This window comes from Leptidea sinapis, chromosome Z, assembly GCF_905404315.1.
Source record: "Leptidea sinapis chromosome Z, ilLepSina1.1, whole genome shotgun sequence".
NCBI classification, from domain to species: Eukaryota; Metazoa; Arthropoda; class Insecta; order Lepidoptera; family Pieridae; genus Leptidea; species Leptidea sinapis.
The window spans coordinates 12,263,952-12,288,369 of NC_066312.1; the positions used below are offsets into that span (position 1 = coordinate 12,263,952).

Here is a 24,418-nt window from a genome sequence, read left to right on the forward strand (position 1 = left end):
AGGATATTTGTGGTTGTTCATTGGTGTGGGCATTTAACACGAAAGTTTCACTTTACTTCACCGCTATTTTAGAATACATAGTAAGAACGAGTGTTTCTGGCAGGCTCGTGCGACAAAACCGACTCGCTCGATAGCTCTTCCCTGACTGGCCGCACGCCGATTATTTCCGAGCTAAGACAAATACCGAATTATATTCGTTCTCGCTTCTCGGCTCGACGTTCTTGATTACGACGAACAAATATAAATGTCTTGTAGTTGCTACATATTTGTATTTCTAACAAGGTTGTTTTCAAAACCCAAACTGATAATATAGCTACGAATATTGAGGGCGTTGTGCAGCTTGTTTTGATAAATTCAGAGTATCTTAATTAAGTATACATAGAACATCGCATTAAACTGTATGCAGTTTAGTTAAAGAAAGACTTCCGATACTATTAGTTGCTCGTTGCGAAAAAGTTTGTTGCATTACGTATTTACGCGTACTATCACGTCCGCCGTTCCGATCAATACTAATTCACTCTAACCCCTCGTTTACACCAAGTTTACAAGTTTCATGCAATGTTCAGATACAAGTTTTATGTAATGTTTTCAAATTACAAAAATATAATATACGGCTGGATCACTTGGCGTTGCGTAGAGACGTCGCTTCATTGTGTGTCTTCTACCGCATTTATCACGGGGAGTGTTCCGAAGAGCTGTTTAACCTAATTCCTGCCGCCGAATTCCACCTTCGCACGATACGCATCCCCACCATCTGGATGTGTAGCGGTCCTCCACAGAGCGGTTTTCAAGGAGCTTTTTTCCGACGTGATTTGTGTATATGTAGAGAACGTTATTGGGTGCAATATATTAATTATTTAATCAAAGAAGTTCACCTCGGTATTTATTCATTTCTTCCATTTCACGGGAAGGTCTTAAATAGATTTGCGGTAGAGCTCTGAGAAAATCTTCTAGCGTTTAAAAATAGTCCAAATTGTGGAAAACAGTGTAGTTGGGGCCAGATCTAGTAAGTACAGAGTATGTTAGAAGGTTCCTAAATGTAGGTCCTATAGAGTTCCAACAGTTTCTCAGAGCAGTGAGAATCGGTTAATAAGTCGGGGCAGTCTCACTGCGAGTTTCAAAGTTTAATAGTTTGCTGTTATTGCTTGATTAGATCTGAGAGAACTGCGGTTCCGTACACCATAAAGTCACCAATTACACCAATCTATTACTAACTCTACATTTTCCAATGGCAAGCTTAGCACGTTGTTGTTAGGCTTCACCTGGGCCATTTGACCTGGTGTCAACCAGTGCGATGTTCCCATAATCTATATTTATTTAAAATCAAATGTATGTTCAACGAAAACTCAAGTACCGTTAGACCAAAAATAAAAATCTTGCACAAATATAATGGACGACAAGATCACTCCGTCTATCTTTTGAAGCATTGGTCGAATTGATATGATTTTTTATATATTATGTGCATGCAATGCTGCCTGCATTGGAACACCAAGGTAGTGATTGCATAACATTTTACGTCAAAATTCTTGGCTAAATCTCATCATTGCGTACGGGTTCAACATGTTACGATAAAATCCCCGCGTGCTTCTCTTTGTAGGTCAGTTGAATCATGGAACACTCATTTTACATCCCTCTTTATTTAACTGATTTGATGCAAATGGGTTCATATTGCGGGTATGCTTACAATCAAACCATGCCGCTAACGCCGTGGTAGTTTGATACGAGTCTTGGCCGGTCTAATTCGGGTTTCATTGTTTAATTTGAACTTTATTTTTACGGTCGCGCATAAAGCCAAGGAAACTTTCTATGCTGTATCCACTTAAATACGGCATTGATATTCCGATATTCCTCTGTTAAGTAAGCCCCACGCCAGAATTTTAAGTATTTATCGCTACTTATTCATCTTTAAGGGCCGAATGTACTTTTTCATTAAATCTAGAATGTTGTAGCAGTTATATAAAAGTTTCTCTCAGAAATATCACACGAAAAAAGCTATTTTAACCAAAATGGCAAATGTTATAGATATCTATATGGAGGATAATAGTAGCCAATGCTCGCATACAGCAAAAAATCGTCTTGTATCTTCAATTTTAATGTTTCACATTATATTTTAGTACAAGTCGACCAAATTTCGGAAATACCAGAAAAATAAGGCTATAGGCAATGAACACCAGGAAAATGATCCAGATCCTGAACATCATTCGTATGGTGAACTACAAATCCATCAGGCAGTTCACACAATCGAGTTCGTTTTGAGTACCATATCTCACACTGCTTCGTATCTAAGATTATGGGCGCTATCTCTAGCACATGAACGTACGTGAGTTTTGTAATACTAATTTACTTATAAAATAATCTTTTGTCATAAGTGTAAAAGCTAGTAGTCAATTTCTATTTGTATTACGTATGCGGGAAAAGTAGTAACCTTGGCGCTTGCTGTTGCGGTTGAAAAAGAGCCGTTTGCCCATTTTTAAATTACGCGTGAGTTTTTTCGTAAAACATACTGTTGTTTGAGTGCGAAAAGTTTATTTGTAGCACGATTATACTTGGTACACGCAAATTTAGATAAAATTGCTAAGATAAATAAAATAATAGCAAAAAATAACACTATCGACATATCGAAACTGAATTAAAGTTCTGAATTCGCGTCTGATTCAAGCGAATGACCGCTTCAACTTCGCTTTCGTAGGCAATCGACATCGTCGTAAAAAAATTAAATTTTAAGATATCGCTGACTCGAATTGAGAACCATAGATGTGCCCAGTTCTCAAGATATTTTTGAATTTTATGTTTAACAATATAAAAAAATTGAAATAAAGATAAAGCTTTTTATCCCTTAGTATCTCTGCTATAACAATCTTTGCTATTTAAAAATGTTACTTCTTCAATTAAAACAGTCGAGCTCTTTATAATACGTAACAACTATAACTTACATAATAATATAAAATATTAATTATAGTTGTTACCTCGTTGTGTGATGTGTGACTTCCTTTATATATTATACACATTTGAAAATTACCATCGCACTTATAAATATGTTGATGTTGCCATGCGATATCGAAAAATATACATATTATTTATTTTTCAGAATTATCAGAAATGTTATGGGTTATGATTTTAGCGAAGTTGGCCCTACGTGTTACAAATATATGGGGTTCTTTAAGAATTTTCGTCATATTTGCTATTTGGGCGGTTTTTACTTTGTCCATATTAGTGGTTATGGAGGGTTTGTCCGCCTTCCTTCACACATTGCGTTTACATTGGTAAGATTTTCATTGTAAAGCATTAACATGTCTTATTATTATTAATTTAAAATCGCAAATAACTTTTAGACATTCGAATTACATTCTAGATAATATGAAGTCGTTGTCAAATCTTAATTAAGCATTACTTACGAATAATACAATCAGTAAATGTTTTTAAGGGTGGAGTTTATGAGCAAGTTTTACTACGGAAGTGGACATCCGTTTAAGCCCTTTAGCTTTAGAACGGTTTTATTTGGCGATGGTAAGGAGGATACCCCTGATGCTGTTTGCAAGAAGAAAGCTTAAGAAATAGAATGCTTCAATATGTTTAATCGTTATCATATTACACGGACTAGTAAAAAAAGAAGGACTCCACGCCGTCATATTAGCAAGTGAAGCACCTTTATGCTAGTGTGTGTGCGGTTACGGGATATACCAGATACACAATTTTTTCTCCCTTAAATAATCATATATCCACAAATACTCTTATGGGATTGTTTTTACACTTTTACGCAACGCACGACGGCATTTTTAAAATATTTAATTGCGACGCAAACTGATCTGTCACAGACGATGGCAAATCTCATAATGGCGGCCGATCAGCTTGTATTTGTGTAAGTGTATGCGTATTTATACGTTTACCGGCTTGTTTTGGTGCCTCACTGTTATGTAAGGTGACACGGAGTCCTTCTTATTGTACTCGTCCGTGCCATATTATATGTAAATTTAGAATTATTATAGGTTCTAGATATTTATGTTCGAGACATTGATAAAGGGAAGTTTTGCTTAATTCGATATGTTACTACTGTTTAGTTGATTATAGAATGTTGTAATTTTTGGCTTAGTGCTTAAATAACACATTTTTGAGTTTCATGTCCAGTGGTCACTTAGTGCAAGAAATAGACGTTTAATTAAAAATATTTCTTAATAAACTGTAGCAGTGTAAACGTATAACTCGATCGAATTAACATGACACATGGCTCAAATGTCGTTTGTGCAATGTACAATGTGCAAAAAAGTTTTTGTGTCTATTTTACTTTCTCGTACGAAAAGAAAATAATATTATTATATTAGTTACATAGATATATCGGTTTTAGGTAGTGACTTGTAGTTGTCATTCGATTTATATAAAAATAAAATAAAAAGATTTTCGTAATTTTGTATTCGATTTATTTATTTACTCTCTCTTACTTGAGATAAAAATCGTATCTATCTTTGACTTTTCTGTGCTAATAAACTTATCGACGGTAAGTCACCTTATCCGTACACGCTGTCTGTCAAAGGGACGACGTATAGCATACAATAGAAGTTTGTATGGAAATTGCGATTCACGCGTCCCTATATAAGGCGATAAGAATAACTTATCGGGTATATTGGGACAGCTTCAGATTATTGACAGCTAATTACTGACGGTAGAAGGTAGTAATTTATCTCTATCTGTAGATAGTATATTGGGAACGGCCGTAAAGCAACTCTGCTATCGCCCTCGCAAGGCGACTGTCGAGATCGAGCGAAGTGTTATGTTAATTATCGCGTGTATCTGCATCACTCCGTGATATATATTTTCTTTTCAGATTTATAAATTTACTAAGTTCTGAGCTTTATTTGTTAGATATAGATATACGATAAATATTTAAATATTATAATTATTTTTTCACACATTTACTGCCAAATCAGTGTTAGGAAAATACGCGAATCGCGCTGCTGCCTCGTTTTCTAGTTATTAAATAATCCTTTCATGTTTTAAAGATCTCTGTCTTTATTGTTTTTTTAACATTTGTGTTGTTATTTTTTCTTTTCTTTATTCAATGTTAATTGTTCATATCTATTGTAATTGTAAAAAATTTGGTGGCAGTTTTTCGCAAATAAAAAATTATTATTATTATTATTATTAATTCGTACATGCTAAAAGCCATTGTTTTTTCTCAATTATAATTTCTCTCAATTTTTCTCAATTCCCGCGGGTTGCGGGAAACAATATCAGTCAAATAATGACAATACAAGATGATACTACGTACTTTTTAATTACTTAAAACATGAACTTTTAACTAGCCTAGATAATCTACTACTAGCCTAGATAAAAAAATATGTTGTTATTTTCTTATATATATATATATATATATATAGGAAGGAAGTTATTACAAAGCACTCCACTAGGTTAAGGTTGAAAAATTATGATTAAAGTGTGTATTGATGGAACAAATCTGGAGCTAATAATTCATTGCATTCATTTTCCGCCACGGGGACACCGCTAGATATAGACGCAATATTTAAAAATTTATTATAGCAATAAATAAGATATTATAATGATGTCGATTCCTGGAATCCATATAATCTTAATCCATTTCGAAGTTATTTGGCAAGTTACATAGTAAAGTAATTTATCGGATTGTATCAAGAATTATCAAGGATGCTGTATCGTTTATATCTGATAATTAGGGCTTATTTATTCTGGCAATAATATTCATAAACCAAGCTGCTCATTTATTGTACTTTTAATCTATGTAAATCTTATTTATTTGAGATTGCTTATAGGCTTTATAAAGTAGCAAATATAATTTAAGCATCTAACAAACAGTAGCCTGTACTAACAACTACGAAAACAAAAATTGCCAGCTAACTCATAGTAGGTGTTAATATGCCGCCGTAAATGTGGTAAGTGAGATAGCAATTAAAATGTAAGTCCTTTATTATTATTATGTTGAACTAAACGAGCAATATATATTTTTTAGTATTGGATAAAGCATTTTATTTATTAATTACTGGATTGTTTTACTTATTTTAATCTTCCAAAAAGTGTCTAAGTTATGTACCAACTTTTTTGCTTGAACTGTGTCGAGTTAGCCTATTTTTTTTAATAAAAAATTGAAACAAATTGCATTGTTTTTTTCAATAAGAAAAATTGTTTAAAGAAAGTATTAAAATACACACAATAGAAATTTACAGACAGGGAAATATTCTAAGCGATTTGCTAAGCAGATTATTATTTTCATTTCTCATTTTCCATTGTTTTATACTATATTTTTATTAATGATTGCGATAAATCATTGTCGTGGTAGAATATTGCGGCTTTTACAGGGTATTTAACTTACGTTTGAGTGCCGTTTAAAACGACTGTTTGTAGACAAGTGTTTGCAATTAATTTGTTTTTAATTTCTAATACTAAGATTGTTTTTTGTAGCTTTCGATGACTAGACTTGATGATTAGACTATATTATTTTATTAGGTGTTTGATTAGACCTATCTCCTGGGCGTGTAATTTATTGGAACTCTTCCTTCGTCAGATATGTATGCGTTCACACATCTATCGTGGTCTTAAATCCGCCTCATTCAATGTGTATGTGCATCTCAGTATCATTGTGTCGTGGTACCATGTTGCGTCCTAAGGGACACAACTGAACTGAACTAGACCGAAAAAGTACCTCTCTCCCACTTAGAACCAGCGTGAAATAGTGAATTATTCTACTATGAGCTCCCCTCCCCTCCCCAAAGACAAATGACAACACCGTCCAAAAATAGATGCCTACTTCAAGACAGGTACCAGACTAAGTAGTCCAGGAGATTCTGTTCCTGAACCTAATGATAGTGCTAATAATGGATCTGTGATGCTTCGAAATTTATGAAGCAGAAAGGTGATGAAATTTTCTAGCCATGCCAATTTTCCCTGCAAACAATTGCAATACTATCGGTCCAGGGCTTTTGCAATTACAGGCCAAACGAATTTTATTGGTTTCATCAAGGTTTTTATACCAGCATTCAATGAGTTCTTAGCCTATTCAATTCCGTCATTCTCGAGGGCAAACGTCACAAGTATGGCATAAAATATGGGGTATTTAGTAGTGCTGTTTTACAAAAATGGGGATAAACCCATTAAAATGATAAGGTCTAATATCTTATTTCTGTAAACAGCTTTTACGTAAAAAAAAGGATTGTGTGGTTTTATGAAACCACGGTAAAAGTGAAACTTTTTTTCACATTATTGACATTTAACTAAAAATTTTTGGAATAATAGTCCATTAAGGGTATAAAAATCGCTTTATCATTCTTAATTTTATACTTGGAAAATTGGAATGATAATGGGAAATAATAAAAGTAGACTAATTTTCCAACTAATATTTTTATTGAACTCTTGTGTCTTAGCCCTGGTTAAAATGAGTAATAGTCTATATATATACAACACGGTCAGCTGCTGCAATACTATCGGTCCAGGGCTTTTGCAATTACAGGCCAAATGAATTTTATTGGTTTCATCAAGGTTTTTATACCAGCATTCAATGATTTCTTAGCCTATTCAATTCCGTCATTCTCGAGGGCAAACGTCGCAAGTATGGCATAGAATATGGGGTATTTAGTAGTGCTGTTTTACAAAAATGGGGATAAACCCATATAGAGAACTAATTTAATGGAACTTATCCTTCGTCAGATATATATGACTGATATCACTTCTGAGCCATGTATATAAGCAGCAGCAGTATATGTATGTATGTAGAGTTCTCGCAAGTTGTCTAGTGCATAGGTTCGACGGCTTCCAGCCTCCTGGACAAGGCAGATTCCAAAAAAGCTTTAGATCCATAGTTACATACGTTATGATTGGTTATTCAGAAGACGGAGGAGTATGGCCAGACACTGCTTGGCTATGAGATAGCCTTTGATTCTGTGCTTCAGTCTCCAGAGCTACATAAACGCAACCATGTCAGTCTATACGACTGAAGCGGGGTCTCAGAGAAGGTGATGTCATATCGCCGAAACTTCACCGCTGCATTGGATGGTGTCTTCAGACCTTCTGGAGTAGAATGGTCTTAGAATCAATAACAATGGCAAATATTAATGACCTTCATACAGCTTCCTATGGAGTAGGTCTCAAAATGAACAAGAAGAAGATTGTCTCATGCCCACCATGTCGCACCTATTGGGAACTTTACCTACTCTTGAAATCATTGTAATAAAAAATATTGTAATTATGAAAAGTAATCCATGTAGGCAGGTCCAATTTCGCGAATTAAGTCATTCATCAAATTCAACTTAGATGGGCAGCGTTTGCATAGCTCCGTAAACTCTTCTCGTCCCAAATACCACAGTGTCTCAAGACGAGAAGGTTTTGAATGAGATCAGTAGGAGAAGCAAAGTCAACGACAAAAGTGGAACTAGACAGTCAACTATTGCGGCAGTAAAGTCCTTGAAAGGCGGCTACGTTCCGAAAGATGCAGTGTTGATAGGTCCCCACAAGATGGACCGACGATCTGGTCAATATCGCCGGAATAGGTTGGCTGAGGGCAACACTGGACCGGTCGTTGTTGATATCTTTGGGGGAGGCCGTTATCCAGCAGTGGACGTTTTCCGAATGATCTGATTATGATCCAATGATATTTATCGTGAATGTCCTTGTGTCTGTTTTGTCCTTAAAATATTTTCCCAACAAGTGGCCTTTATTAGTATCATCTTTATTTCGCTGGATATCAGTCATCATGGATACGTCATCATTTTAATTTCTGTATATTATTTTTTTCAGTTTGGAAGATAAAATTCCGGTGCATTACATTTGTCTAAATATTTTTAGTTTATTATCTAGTTCTGGAATGAAAAAATCCTTAAATAAAACCAGTTTTGGGTTTTGTTATATCGCTGTACTTAAGAATTTGTTATTTAACATTGTTAGGTCATACCTAGAGCTATACAAATAATAAAACAATAAATGTGCATTGAATCCTTTCTTAATAGAATTCTTGCTGTGTATTCTACAAACAATAATAAAGCCAAAAAAGTAGTTTACAGAATTTTTGTTATTTTTGTCGTTTTTTCCGCACATACAGGATGTATGTCGGGATAAAATGCAAAATTAAGTGAATAGATGTAATGATAAATTTTGCACGAATACTAACATTAAGACGTCGAGAAAACGTACAGGCTACATATTATTATTAGAACGCTAGATTCGCATAGTTTTTTGTGCTACTAAAGTGAAAATAAATTTTAATGTTTGTATTGAGATTTCTTGCTGACACCACTTTTTGTAGACGTTACAGATCTTTTACTAATATTAGATTTTACGTCAGCAGCATCTTCCTCTGTGTCTTGCAAAGAAATTGCTGGTGTTACAGTCACGTTTCCCCTGCTGTATTCGTACTGACTTGGTAAATAAATACCAAATCTATCCTGAAAATTATTTCACATCATTCAGTCAAAAATATTTAAAGGCAAAATATTGGCCAGAACACTACCGAATTTTCTATATCTTGGTGTTTACTTATAAGTAGGTATTAACAAAAATGAACGTTACCCATCTTAATGTCATTAATTTTCCTACAGTAACAATAAACAATTAGGTGGAAATTAGCTTGAACATATAATTTCTAAGTAACTGTTATCATTTTATTAGACACTGAAGGCCTTAAAAATAAAATTGTTACAATGTTATATCCGAGAATAAACTAAGAATACGCAAAATATTTACGAATAGGCATTTTGCCTACGATTGGTTTATTCGGACGTATGTTTTTTTATGGAAAAAGGAGGACAAACGAGTGTATGGGTCAGGTTTGTCATTTACTTATTAACATTTACATTTGTCTATGTATTATGGCTGTCAGACCCAATAATATAAATAAAAAAATAAATATAGTCTACATTTACTATATTCGTGGTTTATTCTCATGTATAACTTTATGCCAAGTTAATTGTAATGCCTGATTTTGTTACAAAAATAAAAGAATTAGCAGTAAAGTGAGCATGAATCAATTCTGTCGATGGTACAACAAAATTATGGTATTAGTCATTTAAGTCAAATTAGCATTAGCTGGGCATAGAGAAAGCCTAATTGAAGCCCCTTTGAAATAACTATAATATATAATTTAACTATGCAATAAAATATCTCGCTAAAGGTGGTGATAATAAGTATTTTTTTTGATTTGATGGTTCCGTGATTAAAAATAAAATGCTTAGTTACCTTGGGATATCGATTGTATTTAAATTGTGGATGGCAAGAGCAAGGGCGTGGCGGAGGTTTGATATAACTCTCGTGAGAAGATATCGTGCTCTTGGGCGTTGGAGGTGTCTCATATCCTTAAAATGAATATGATAATTATAATAATTATATATATATTCTTACATTATCATAAACTTTATATCAACAAATATATCATACTAGCTGCAAGGGCTGGTTCTATAACATCGCTTTAAGACTCATAATTAGGGATATAAAACTTAAAATTTTTTTATGTACCAACAATAACTCAAATTAACATTAACAATTGATTTGCACTTACTTACTAATTCTAGGTTGGTTATTCTAATTAAGTACCTACATTCAACATTTAAAAAAAGAAAAGTTTAAGTAATTCGAATCTTAATTCTTATATGAAACTAGCTGACCCAACAGACGCTGTTCTGTCAATAGAAAAAAGAGATGATTTATTCGGGGATAATGTACTCCAAGGCCATCGGAAATGTATAATCTTATTTAATTAGTTAAAAATGAAACAAAGACCCATTTTTATGAATAATATACCCTTCAACTACCGTTCCTTTCTTTAATTATTGGTACAAGAGATATTAAAATATTTAACTTATTTCAAATGATAAGGTTTAATATCGTATTTCTGTAAACAGCTTTTACGTAAAAAAAAGGATTGTGTGGTTTTATGAAACCACGGTAAAAGTGAAACTTTTTTTCACATTATTGACATTTAACTAAAAATTTTTGGAATAATATTCCATTAAGGGTATAAAAATCGCTTTATCAATCTTAATTTTATACTTGGAAAATTGGAATGATAATGGGAAATAATAAAAGTAGACTAAGTCTCCAACTAATATTTTTATTGAAATCTGTGTCTTAGCCCTGGTTAAAATGAGTAATAGTCTATATATATACAACACGGTCAGCTGCTGCGAACTATAGGCGCCGCCCGACCGTCACGCGACATGCAACACACAGACGAAAAAGATTGAGACGGTGTAGTAACAGTTTCACTTTAATAATAATAATCGTAACTTTAATTAAGGAAAGCTAAAACAATAGTATCTAGAAGCTAATAATCAGGAATACCTATGATGTATATTTTTAATAATACTACTATATGTTATATTAAGTCTTAATTAATTAAATCAATTATTGTAATGCGAACTTACCGCTCGCACATAAACCTCTCCTCTATTATTATATATTTTAAGATAATTTTGTTCATTGAATAAATAAATAAAATAAATAATTAGATTGTATAAAAATACGCTATTATTTTTATACTTTTTAGTGCATAATATTATATCTTTTGTTTTGAAGTAATGTTGTTGAAGTCGACTGTTTTTTGTTATCTTTTTTTATTTATTTATAAATACCCTTTTGCAATACAAACAATTTAGTCAATGATATTTCCATTACATATGACTAATTATTATGGGATAGAACGTTCGCCGTGTAAGCAATTGTCCTAAATATCTTAATAAGTAATATTTATCATGCATAATGTTCTTAAGTAATGACTTAAGAACATTTTTAAGGTATATCATATGTTTATTTACATAAGCATAAATTATTATTTAAGTCTTCTAATTATGATGAATTTAATTTTGTTGAGTGGTTGATAAAAAAATGTGTTAGATATTGTCATATGAAACGCGTGTGCATTAATTACGATATCATATTATGAGTAGTAAAAAGCTCTCAATTTTACAGATTATATACAAATCTATTTTATTGTAATGTTATTAAAGTATTTTGTAACTATTATCTCAGTCGTATATTAAGGCGAAAAGTAAGCAGAAAACACGCAAACATGGTGTTTTTTAACAAGTTTTGTGGTGAAAGTATAGCATATCGAGCTATGAACACTACTTAATCATGTTACACATATCCTTAAGTCTTATTTGTAGGTTGCTAATGCTTGCTATTGGTTATAGTTATATATAGTTTTGAACTACCACTTTTTTTTGTGTTTTACTATGTAACCCTGCATTTTAGTTTTCATTATTAGCAAAAACATGTGGCATGTCAACGTCACACATTCTTCGAGACAGGCTTGAGTACGCCCGCTTGGGCGTAATATTACATGCCACAATTTGGGACTACGCCTGCGGGATCTAGTTGAAGCGCAGCGGAGACCAACCCTTGATCTAAGATCTCCATATTAACTAACTGTCAATTATTTTTTGTACCATTTTAAAATACATTATTTTTTTCGAGAACACTTCCTTCCAGCCCTAACTCATTTACGTCAAAGTGTCAAACTTTAATTAATCTCGCCAATGCGAATGAAAATTAATCGTCAATACCTTTAAAATTATCAAGGCGCCTGAGGGTTCTCTTCATTTTCTTACGCATTCTCTTCTCCCATGCGATTTCAGCGGCTGGGAAATTTAGGTCACAATGAAATTAAAAATCTTTACGGTATAAAACGTCATATTTTGTACAAATACAAAGAAAATAAGAAGCCCTCCAAAACTTAGAATTTTGAGCCATAAACATATTATTATAGTTTAGTACAATGCTCAAAGAGAAATATTTCTGTTTAAACAGTATTTTTTTTTTACTTTAATAAGAGAAAAGATTAGTAGTATTATGGAATTATTTTACCAATTCGTTCCTTCTCCATTATATTGATTTCAAACATTTTGTAAGCATTAAAGTAAAGTTCAGCAATGTCCTCCTTGATTTCGACTACAGTCATCTCCATTGCTTCTTCTACAGCTTTGGCAAGCTCTACATATGCAAAGTCATAGCGTAGCTGTCCATCATTGACATGTAGAAATATAGATTTGTCGACTGTGTTTGATATAACGTTGTACATAATTTCCGATAATGTTGGATCAGGCGTAGGTATTGGCTCTGAAGAAATACAATTATAGTCGAAGAATTTAGTTCTCATAAGAATTAATAAATTCACTTTTGGAGAAAACAATTTTATAATTTATATTCCAAGAATTTGTTAATGTGCTAATAAACTTCATTGAAATATAAGAAATACATATATATATATATATCTTTTTATAAATCTGTAGTTATTTGAATCATTACATTACGGACATCGAAATAACTATGAATGAATGATCGGAAACATATTTGGGAACATCTCCGTTCACATTTATTATTTTTAAAGTTTTCATATATTATTAACATGTGTAAGCTTAAATAGAAAAAATGCTAATTTTACCTGGTGTTGGTAGAGTAGTTTCTGAGGTCCTTATAGATATAAAAGAAGAGGATACAGTATCAGGTGTACCAGGGACTGGTGATGGAACAGGGGCGAACTCAGGTGGATAGTTTAAATTAACTATTTGCCGTAAGTCAGCCATAATGTCATCATCCACAAAATTGTAGCTGGGCTTTTCTTTCTATCAAATATGAGCATTAAACCAGATTAGAAATACAAAAATGCTAGTCAAATAAATTACATAACTTTCATAATCTTATAGATGAAGAAAATTTAAGTTAAGTGATAATAATATAGACATAAGGCCGATTGAATATCTAAAAATTCTGAACTCTGAGCAGTACACAGTCAATTGCTTAACGCCCGTAGTTGATGAATTTTAGTTTCAAATAAAATTGTAAATAACCCCCGTTAGCAAGTACGAGCAATAATTTCAAACTACAATGTAACATAAGAGGGTGCACAACTTTATAACAGTGTACCTTCATATCTTACAAAGATGGAGTCATTATTTACATTTAAATCTAATTTATCATATTATAGTCTTTCAAAGTTTAAAAAAATATTTTAATCAACTTGTAATGCGAGAGTGACCAGTGTATGTGTATAATATATAATATTTTTTCAAGAAGAATATTTAAAGTTGGTAGGTATGTATGTATGTACTGCATGTACGGCGAACAAATTATCACTGTTTTTTTTCTTTTATGTTCTCACGTAAGGTGGCATTGTTTTTAATGAGAAATAAATATCTTTAAACCTAAAATACATAAATTAAAAATAATAATTGTGAAACCTCATAATAAAAATATTGCATGAACTATTTACTGTATTAATTGATACTGTATCTTAGCAATATAGACTTGAAAAAGAAATGGAAATGGCTTCTACCTAATTTGATTTACTACTTACTTTTCTTACAGAAGGAATTAAAGCCGTAGAAAATCATATTCAACGAATTGATATTTGATGAAACAGTTTTAAATTTTTTTTTTTAATGGAATAGGAGGACAAACGAGCGTACGGGTTGTTAAGTGATCACCGCCGCCCACAATCTCTTGCACAGGAGCGTTGTCGGCCTTTAAAGAAGGTGTACGCGCTTTTTTTGAAGGTACCCATGTCGTATCATCCCCGAAACACCGCACAAGGAAGCTCATTTCACAGCTTTGTAGTACGTGGAAGAAAGCTCCTTGAAAACCGCACTGTGGAGGACCGCCACACATGCAGATGGTGAGGATGATATCCTAACTTGTGGCGTGTCATGCGAAGGTGGCATTCGGCGGCAGGAATCAGGTTAAACAGCACTTCGGAACACTCCCCGTGATAAATGCGGTAGAAAGCGCACAATGAAGCGACGTCTCTACGCAACGCCAAGTGATCCAGCCGTTCACAGAGCACTGTCTCCCCGACAATTCGAGCTGCTCTGCGTTGCACGCGGGCAAATGGATCGAGCTGATACTGGGGTACCCCAGACCAGAGATGACAGCAATACTCCATGTGTGGTCGGACCTGCGCTTTGTAGAGCCCAGTTTCTTTGAAGTCAATTTGGCTTTGCCTTCCAGATGACCACGAAATTGGCAATCGCTCGAGATTTCGAGACCCAGTATTCCGATACTAGGCGAGGCTTTGAGGGAAGTGTTGTCGAAAAGCGGTGATACGACAAATGGGGTTTTTTTAGTGGTAAACTCGCAAACTTGAGTCTTCTGGGGGTTAAATTGGACGGGTTCGAGCAATATCCGTCGACAACGACCTATATGCTGCGCCCAGTGAGGAAGCTGGAGGTCCACTTGCACAAGCTCTCGGGAAGCCCAAATGATGGAAGTTTGGAGAGGAGCGCCTTGTGCCATACACGATCAAAGGCCTTCGCTATATCCACGCTAACTGCCAGGCCTTCCCCCTTGCTTTCAATAGCCGCTGCCCATCTATGTGTTAGGTATACCAGAAGATCACCTGCCAACCGACCATGGCGAAACCCGTATTGTCGGTCGTTGATTAACTGGTGACCCTCTAGATATACCAAGAGCTGACGGCTAATTATGCTCTCCATGATTTTGGAGAGCAGGGAGGTAATAGCAATAGGCCTGTAGTTTGCCGGATCCGTACTGTCTCCTTTTTTTTGGATCAGATGGACAAGGACTGACTTCCATGAGTCAGGGACTACGCCTTTAGAATAACAGAGCCGGAATAAACGCGTTAGCACCGGCGTCAACTCAGGGGCACACGTTCTAAGCACGATTGGAGAAATCGCCTAACAGTTTTCTGTCTGAACTGTACTTCAGGCATAGAGCTCTGACACCGCGAAATGGTCGGCGGTGTTTTTCCGTTGTCGTCAAGAGTCGAGTTGGAGGCGAAAAGAGTGCACAAGAGATCGGCTTTCTCTTTTGCCGTATGGGCCAGGGTGTCGTTCCTCATGTGCAACGGCGGCATGGACGGCTGGCTGAAGTTACCGAGAGCAGCTTTCGACAACGTCCAGAACTTGCGTGTTCCGGTCGGGTAACTGGAAAGCTGCTCGCCGATGTTGACGACGTGTTTTGACTTTGCACGGGTGATTTGCCACTTAAAAAATCTGGAGGCACGGTTGTATTTCCTCTTAAGAACTGTGCAGTTTGGATCCTTTCTGCCCAGCGCCGCAACCCAAGCTCGATACGCCTGTTTTTTGCAGTCAGATGCTGCTTTAACTGACGCATCGAACCAGGGCTGTGATCTGCCACCGATCGGTACTACAGAGCTTGGTATAAAAATATCCATGCCCTGCAACTGCATATCACATCGGCTACTGCAACGGCGCAGGCACTAGGATCATCCGAAGGGAAACAAACCCTGCCCCAGGGTAGGATGCAAATAAGGAACGCATCCTATCCCAATCTGCTGACTTGTAGTGCCAAACGCGGCGGGTCGCTGGTGGTCTGCGACGATGGCGTCGGTTAGGCACTAAACTCCTGACCAGGCAATGGTCGGACGTTCCGAGAGGGGCGTCGACAAAGACCTGGTAACCATCGGGATGTGTAGTCAGCAGGAGATCCAATAAGGACGGCATGTGGCTATCCACATCCGGGAGCCGCGTTGGCGACTCGACCAATTGGGACAGACCATACGCCAATGCAAAATTATGCACAGATCGCCCTGCGTAGTCTGTGGTACGTGATCCAAGCCATTCGGCATTGTGCCCGTTGAAATCACCCAAGACTACGATTTCAGCGGAGGGGATCTGTGCAAGCACGTCGTCAATTGCCGCTTGAACGCAGCCCATGAGATGAACGGTTTCTGCGTTACCACTATGGGACCTGTAGACACACGCATAGATGCGGACGCGGTCCTCTAAATTTACGCGGAGCCAGAGAGTGGACAGGTCCCTACCCTCAAAATTGCCGAGACGGCGACAGCAGATATCCTCCCTAACGTACACACATACCCCGGCATGAGGCAAAAAATTGTGCTCAATTTTGTACCCGGGGTACGTTAAATATGACGTATCGCTAGGTCGAGATATCTGCGTCTCCGTAAGGAAACATAAGGCCGGCTGCGCCGTCTCAAGGTGGTGATGGACGGCGTTTAAATTGGAGTGAATTCCCCTGATATTGCAAAAGTCCACGTTGAGTGTGGAGCGGGGTGCCGTGGTGTTACTGCCTCGTTTGTCCTTGGTCATGCGCGGTTCTGTGCCCTCCCCAGAATACGAAGGGCAGCCCGAGCTATAGTGCTCGGGGAGGGATTCTCCGACTCTGGTAGAGCCGGTACCCTCCTGGGGTAAAATCGTTTTAAGTTCCGCTGTCATATTCAGGTGGAGGGGGGGGGGGGAATGGCCACCGGTCCTCGACACTAACCTATGCGAAACATAGCGGCACTAGGCCACTACTTCACGCCGGTATTCTGTGCGAGTGTGGTAATTAACCCGGACGAGCCTGGCCCGATTGTGCTAACGTCAAAGACGGCAGCGTGACTCTCCCACTTCTAAAAAGCCCTTAGTCGCCTCTCACGACACCCATGGGCCTGGGACTCCCCTATTCTTTTTACGCCCCGGGAAAAGTACAGGGCAAAATAATATTATATATTAAAAAAAAATTAATATATAATTATTTTTTATATATAATTAAAGTTAAGTTACTTATGTAATAGTTATTTTTTCTTTTTAGGTACTTACAGCTTATATTTGCTTCAGGTATTTTATAAAATAATAATTTTAAATTTATTACCGTGGTGTATGGTTCCGTCGACATTATACCAAGATTTTGCCTCACTTCTAAATCAATTTCTTCAATAGGTCTAGTGAAGTGATCTGCAGCTTCTTTTAATATTCCCTTCCTTTTATTACTTTTGACCATTTTACTAACGAATATTTCAAGTAATGCTTTCACCTGATATAAAAATAATATAGAAATTTTGTTGAAGTCAAATTTCTTTAGGCGTGACTTTGAATATTTTTCTGACGGAAGTAACGTTAGTACTTCCGGCAGAAAAAAGTCAATTGAAACAATTTTTAACCATTATTTAATGGTTTAAAAAATTGTTTCAAATTGATCAGTAATATTTTCTGAAAATCTCCAAAGGTATAAAGGTATCTCCAAAGGTAGGTAAGGTTTGTTCATTTATGACTACTTTGTAATAAATAATAAATATAAGTTCTCAGTCTGAATTCTAAATCGCTTCAACTCCAGATATTTCGCACTCATCCTCATCCTCACTTTCATCCGATAAATCCGAGTTCTGATATTTAACTGTCTCATCCCCTACTAAATCATTTTAAATATCGACTTTACAATAATAACACTGAACAATAAATATTATTAAATCATATTAAGAATAAGCCACAAGTAAAATATATAACACATATCCAGATGGAGGGGCTGATATCCTAATTTGCGGCATGTCGTGCGAAGGTGGAATTCGACGGCAGGATCCGATGAAACAGCGCTTTGGAACACTCCCCGTGATATACGCGGTAGAAGGCACACAATGAAGCGACGTCTCTCCACAACGCTAAGTGATCCAGCCATTCACAAAGCACTGGGTCCCCGAGTTGTCCGTGTGACCCCATTCCGCGTCCTTCTCAAGGAAATCGTCGACCAGTGCCGGGAGAAACTTGTGTCTTCTATCGAGTCCTCTCTTGAGAAGGTCGCGGAATGGGGTAAATTGAACCTTGTCCAATTTAACCCCCAGAAGACTCAAGTTTGCGCGTTTACCACTAAAAAAAACCCCATTTGTCGCATCACCGCTCTTCGACAACACTTCCCTAAAAGCCTCGCCTAGTATCGGAATACTGGGTCTCGAAATCTCGAGCGATTACCAATTCCGTGGCCATCTGGAGGGCAAAGCCAAATTGGCTTCAAAGGTATCAAACATATCATTGATATGCAGAAGAAACAGTCTAGGAGAGAGCACACAGCCTTGGAGCACTCCAGTGTTCACGGGCTTCGGGATCGAACAATAACCATCGACATTGACCTGTATGCTGCGCCCAGTGAGGAAGGTGGAGGTCCACTTGCATAAACTCTCCATGATTTTGGAGAGCAGGATCCAAACTATCTCCTTTTTCTTTGGACTGGATGGATAAGAGCTGACTTCCACGAGTCGGGGACACGTTAGCACCGGCGTCAACTCAGGGGCACACGTTCTAAGCCCGATTGGAGACTATAAATTAAAACCAAATAGTCAGACCTTACAACAATTAGCAATGCTTATAAATATAATTATTATGTATTTGGCATTAACTATTTGACTTTTGATTGTAAATATATATTCTTCTTCAAAATGTAACAGATTTTTTTTCTGACTGTACAAGGAAATTTGAATTTCAAGGTTCCTTCCTGTAAATTTACAAATGCAAAAATGTCCCGAAAAATATCTACCTGTAGGCATCCGTAAATTTTAGGAAAGCATGTACGCAATGCTTGTGTCGGTGTCGTGGGACCTTGCCTAAAATGTGCTCACGGGAAGCGATAGAGGCTGTGTGAACCCTGCCTATCTTCTTTAATTTAAAGCTTATAAAAGTTCGAAGTGATGACAAAATATGTTAATATATTTACAGTCTCATAGGCTTGATTCATACATTAAAGTTTTTTATGATTTTACGTGTCTCACATTTAATATTAACAATAACTCAAAGTAATTTGGAACTTTTGAGCTTTTTTCCATAACTTTGCATAGATTGTAACAATATTGTAAATAAAATAAATATTAAATTTCTAAAATTATGAAGCTGTTAATATGTATTGATTTAAAATAGTAACAATGAGTTTTCTTGCCACTTCTTCACATCAGACCTCAACAGCTATTCCGAAGTGGTAAATGGCAAGAAGTCCAATTATGTAAGTCAATTATTTCATATCTTGTAAAAGTATAAAGAAGATTGGGTATACGCAGGCCATGGTTGTTTCAGACAATAATTTATATTATAATTTAAGTTACATTTTAACATTCAGTTTGGGACTTAAAGTAAAATGCTTCCTATCCCGAGTATTAAGAGACTTTGCACTCGCCGGCGAGAACGGTGATATATGTATGTGTGCTTGTAATTATGAGTGAATGTGTGTGTATAAGTATGTGACAATTTGTGTGTAGTGTTATTCGGTATGTAATGTTAAAGCAATTACAGTTAGTTCTATTTAATATGAGTTAATTATGTAGTACGAAGTATTGTACCTACATACTTTATTATGCGATTATTTACCTATTTAAAGGTATACGTGGCTTCTATACCATTCCTTAAATTATGATTGGATAATTGTTCAGAATAACTCTGTTGGTAGATACCCACCAAAGGCGTTAAAGTTCATGGAAACGAGAGCTACCTTCTCAACAACAAAACCTAACAATCCTGAAAATAACTTTTCTATGAAACTGAAATTCTTACCAGATAAACAATAGGGGTAAAAGTTTTAATGTAACAGGTACTTCGAATTGACATAGAACCTTCGTGGTATGAGATCGTTTTAGATAGAGAAACTTTTTTCACATGCTATCTATATTGTAGTTCTTCTTTTAACAACTTTTTGCAAAATTCGATTATCGATTTTAAGTTCATTTTTTATATTCAGCTTAGACAAGTTACATGGACACTTCTAAATTCGACGCGGAACTAACACGGCATAAACAGCTTCCAATATCAATGTTTCATTTGGAGAGGCGACTGCTAATGAACGAACCGTGCTTAAAGGCTTTCGTGATGGAAATTTGAAGAACGAACCACGTGGAAGACTGTGTGGGCACAGGTGAATAACAATGAATTGAAAGAGAAGCTGGAAGCCGATCCGAGCCAAACTAACCAGGAATTAGCGGCATCGTTTAACCTTACCAATATGCTTAAATTACACGTACCAGTATCTTCCACTGATTTGGAATTTAAGTATGTAACAGGTAGCGATATAATAAAAATCTTCAAATTAATTAACCAAAAAATACAAAAGAACTATGGAGCCATTCGACTAATATTGTAAAATACATACTTGACATTATAGCACCCGAATTAGCAATAATATTTAAATTCATTAAATCATAGATGAGGGCGTGTGCCCTGACTTTATGAAATACAGCAAAGTTATACCTTTGTTTAAATCGGGCATTTCTTTTGACCCTGCTTAATTCAGACCTATTTCATTGCTGCCTATTTTTAGTAACTGATGATAGCCATTAGATTGTATTATTTGATGATGATACTTCACTTATTTTTAAAGTAAAGCGACGTGCAGATATTGATGACGAGGTAAACAATGCACTCTCAAAGATAGTGCGTTGGTTTGAGACAAATAATCTGCACTTAAACAGTAATAAAACAAAGTATTTATGGTTCATTACACTAAACACAGCGAAGGTACAAACCAACGTACTTATAAATGACCAGAGATTGGAACTTGTGGACACTACGGTCTTCTTGGGTATCACGTCAGATAAAAAGCTTCAGTGGGGTCCACATATTTGCCATCTAGCAGATAGACTCAGCTCTGCAGCATATGCCGTTAGAAAGATTATAGAGTACACGAATGTTGCGACCGCTAGATTAGTGTACTTCAGTTATTTTCACAGCATCATGACGTACGTTATTTTACTATGGGGTCATGCTGCTGACATTGATATAGTGTTTGCTCTGCAAAATAGAGCTGTTCGTGCTATATATCAGCTTGGTTATAGACAGTCTCTTAAAGAAAAATTTAAAGAAATAAATATTATGACTGTTAATTGTGAGTACATTTATGAAAATTTAATATACGTTCACAAAAATCGTCACCTTTTTGCTCTTAATACTAATTTTCATTATTATAACACTAGAAATAAAGGATTGCTTGTAACTTATTCTAGAAGGCTTCATAAGATACATAATAGCTTTAAGGGTAAATGTATACACTTTTATAATAAAGTCCCAGCCACTGTTCAGGCATTATCTATAAATAAATTTAAATGTTTTATAAAAAAAATGGCTCTGTCGTAAATCCTTTTACTCCACAGCTGAATATCTAGATGATCGGACAGCCTGGGATTAAATTGTAATTATTTTATAGTGATAGAAATGAATGTACAATATTGTGTATTTTTATTGAAAAGAGCGCAAAAAAGAATGCTGGGAGAGTTTCTTGCGCCGCTTCTTCTCTCTCAGAGCGCCATTTGTTTCCGGAGCGGTAGTAGTATCTAGTATATTAGAAATGACATCAAAAAGAATTCTAAAGGAATCAAGTTTGAGAAAATAAATGCCTTTTATGCCTAATAATATTGACTCATTTGCGTCAAATCAATAAAATAAAAATATGAAGAATTGGCGAAAGACCGTGATTTGGACAAATTTCTACGTGATATAAAGTTTTCGTTCTCAGGAGTAAGTACAAAATGCTTTCACACAGTTTGTGGAATCTAGGTCACCACAGTTCTATCATTGCAAAGGCATAAATGACCTTCCTATCAGATGGAAGCAATGTATGGATAATAATGGTAAGTATTTTGATTATATGAATATGTTAAACTAAAAAAAAAAACAATTTCAATTTTTCAGTACAAATTGTCAATTTTATACTGTAACCCCTAATATTTTTGTGAATGAAAAATACATACAAAAAAATCAAGCTTTATTTTATGCTAACATCTATCGAGATTTAAACATATTTGTAAGTGGTCCAAGCTTTTTAAGAGTTTTTAACAGCACAGTGCATTATGTTTATATCTCAAACTTGGCTGATTTCTTACATTTTCCCATTTAATTTTAAACGTGTGTAACAGTTTTCGTGATATTTAACGCAAATAAACTTACTGGACGTAGTTGTAGATAAGAAGAGCCAACGAGTGTTTCTTAGCGTTAAGAATAGGGTTATTATTGGCGATATTTCTAGATAGACAATTCTGTTATGAATAATAAATACGCGGAAGCTTGTAATTTATAATACATTGCATACATTACCTCGGGATGTCTTGATAAGTAGGCTTCTTGCTCTAGCTGCATAGAAATACCAAGTCTACCTATACATTCTCTCTGGCATTTTGTTAGTGCCTCCTCATCATTGCTTAGAATCCCTTCTGCTGATAAATTTGGTAGTGGTAGTCCCTTTATGTCTTTTCGCAAGGTCATTTTGCCTAAAAATATATCATATAATTTTATTTTAGGATTAAATATTTTAAAAAACCACAGAGGCCTTATATGTATGACACAATACTTAAAATATGTCAAATATTGCACTTCACGTCGAATCAATCAATCAAAGCTCGTTGTGTCGAATATAGGCATAGACTTACAATCAAAGAGAATTTAAACACTACGTTACCTTAGAATAAGCTTACAATTATACTACGATCGTAAATTCTGAATCTACTTTTCGAATTAGATTACTTTTAATGAATCGATTCATACCATTAATTCGGAATGTTTCACCGAAGTTATAATATTGATTTTGCGTTCTTATGCCAGTGAATTCATATTAAACATGGAAGGAAGCGGAAACAAGGAAGCACACCGTAGTGGATAGGGCTTGCAAACTGTAACGGCGTACGGATCAGTTCAGTTAGGCGAGTATGCATGATCGGATCCTGATCAGGCGGCATATTTTAAACAAATAATAATTTTAGTGGAAACACTTGTAAGTCGACCAGTTACTTAAAAATACAATAAAATATATTTTACTTAAGGGGTGGAATTTGCGCATACTGTAGTAGTACATTTCACTTACTTTTAGTATAAAACTTATGTTTTTTAAATACAAATATTTCAAAGTTTCCTGGCAATATTTCAAATATTACATTTTTACCTCTTTACGCTCCGCAACGCCCCATAAGGAACTTCGTTCCAAAAATACAGAATTGAGAACCTCCTCCTTTTTTAAAGTCGGTTAGAAAAATAACATGGCAACCCTATTGATTCAATGGAGTGTAGGCACGTATAAGTTAGTATTTTTTCAACAACACTTCACTGAATTAAGTCGTCTGAATTCAGTCGTTACTGAATTGAACCAACAAACGGCCAGGGCTAGTCAAAGGCCATCCTCGTATACGACACGTCCAACTTCGTTGTGCTTTAAGTGGTAACTTCTTCAGTAACTAAATTTAGGGCAGTGCCATCAGAAGCTTCAAATTTTTAAGCTGCTTCTGAATTTAGACGCCTAAGTTCAGTGAAGTGTAAAACAACTCGCTTTAGTTTCTATACTGTTACATATGTCTACTGTGACTGAACTAAACAAAGTGATGAATACAAATGACTATAGCTACCAACGCAATCCACAAGAAACAGTTAGGTGTACTAACATCATAATTTAATAAATTCTATCATTTATGCAAACTCAGATTCTCACTATACACACACATTTCTATTTTTATAAATTTAAAAGATATTGAAATTTATTTCTTATGGTTGCGAAAATGAGCACACAGCCGTCTTTTTACTGTTAGCTTAAGGTGGTTTTTATAAAAGAACAAATAAAACAGGGTATAATAATACAACAAAATTTTTTTTTTGTCTTTTATTAATACTCTCGCGTCTTAATTACACAGAGTTATTGAAGTTTTACATACAGCTTCGGTAGGAAAGGAAAGTTCGTAACTAAAAACAGAGGTTACTCTTTC

At 35.4% G+C, this 24,418-nt stretch overlaps 2 protein-coding genes across 5 annotated transcripts in view; one reads left to right on the forward strand and one right to left on the reverse strand.

Annotated features, from left to right (window-relative positions):
* The window catches only part of LOC126979033 (V-type proton ATPase 116 kDa subunit a 1-like), a 46,831-nt gene extending 40,711 nt beyond the window's left edge, over positions 1–6,120 (forward strand). For all 3 annotated transcript variants that reach the window (XM_050828200.1, XM_050828199.1, XM_050828201.1), the window contains exons 14-16: positions 2,115–2,316; positions 3,089–3,263; positions 3,425–6,120. In XM_050828200.1, coding sequence (XP_050684157.1) covers positions 2,115–2,316; positions 3,089–3,263; positions 3,425–3,551 — 504 coding nt within the window. In that variant the 3' untranslated portion in view covers positions 3,552–6,120. The remainder of the gene's footprint in view (positions 1–2,114; positions 2,317–3,088; positions 3,264–3,424) is intronic.
* LOC126979067 (uncharacterized) overlaps positions 1–22,985 on the reverse strand; it is a 377,271-nt gene extending 354,286 nt beyond the window's left edge. The window contains exons 1-7 of one of the 2 annotated variants that reach the window (XR_007732746.1): positions 22,767–22,985; positions 17,581–17,742; positions 13,391–13,571; positions 12,814–13,065; positions 12,513–12,587; positions 10,189–10,304; positions 8,933–9,398 (exon numbers count right to left, since the gene is read on the reverse strand). Coding sequence is in view for 1 of the 2 variants with exons in the window: in XM_050828259.1 (XP_050684216.1) it covers positions 9,216–9,398; positions 10,189–10,304; positions 12,513–12,587; positions 12,814–13,065; positions 13,391–13,571; positions 17,581–17,742; positions 22,767–22,934 (1,137 nt within the window). In the remaining variant the exon portion in view is untranslated. Of the gene's footprint in view, positions 1–8,860; positions 9,399–10,188; positions 10,305–12,512; positions 12,588–12,813; positions 13,066–13,390; positions 13,572–17,580; positions 17,743–22,766 lie in introns of those variants that run through there. The other variant, XM_050828259.1, reaches the window with a different exon arrangement.
* Positions 22,986–24,418: the final 1,433 nt, after the last annotated feature.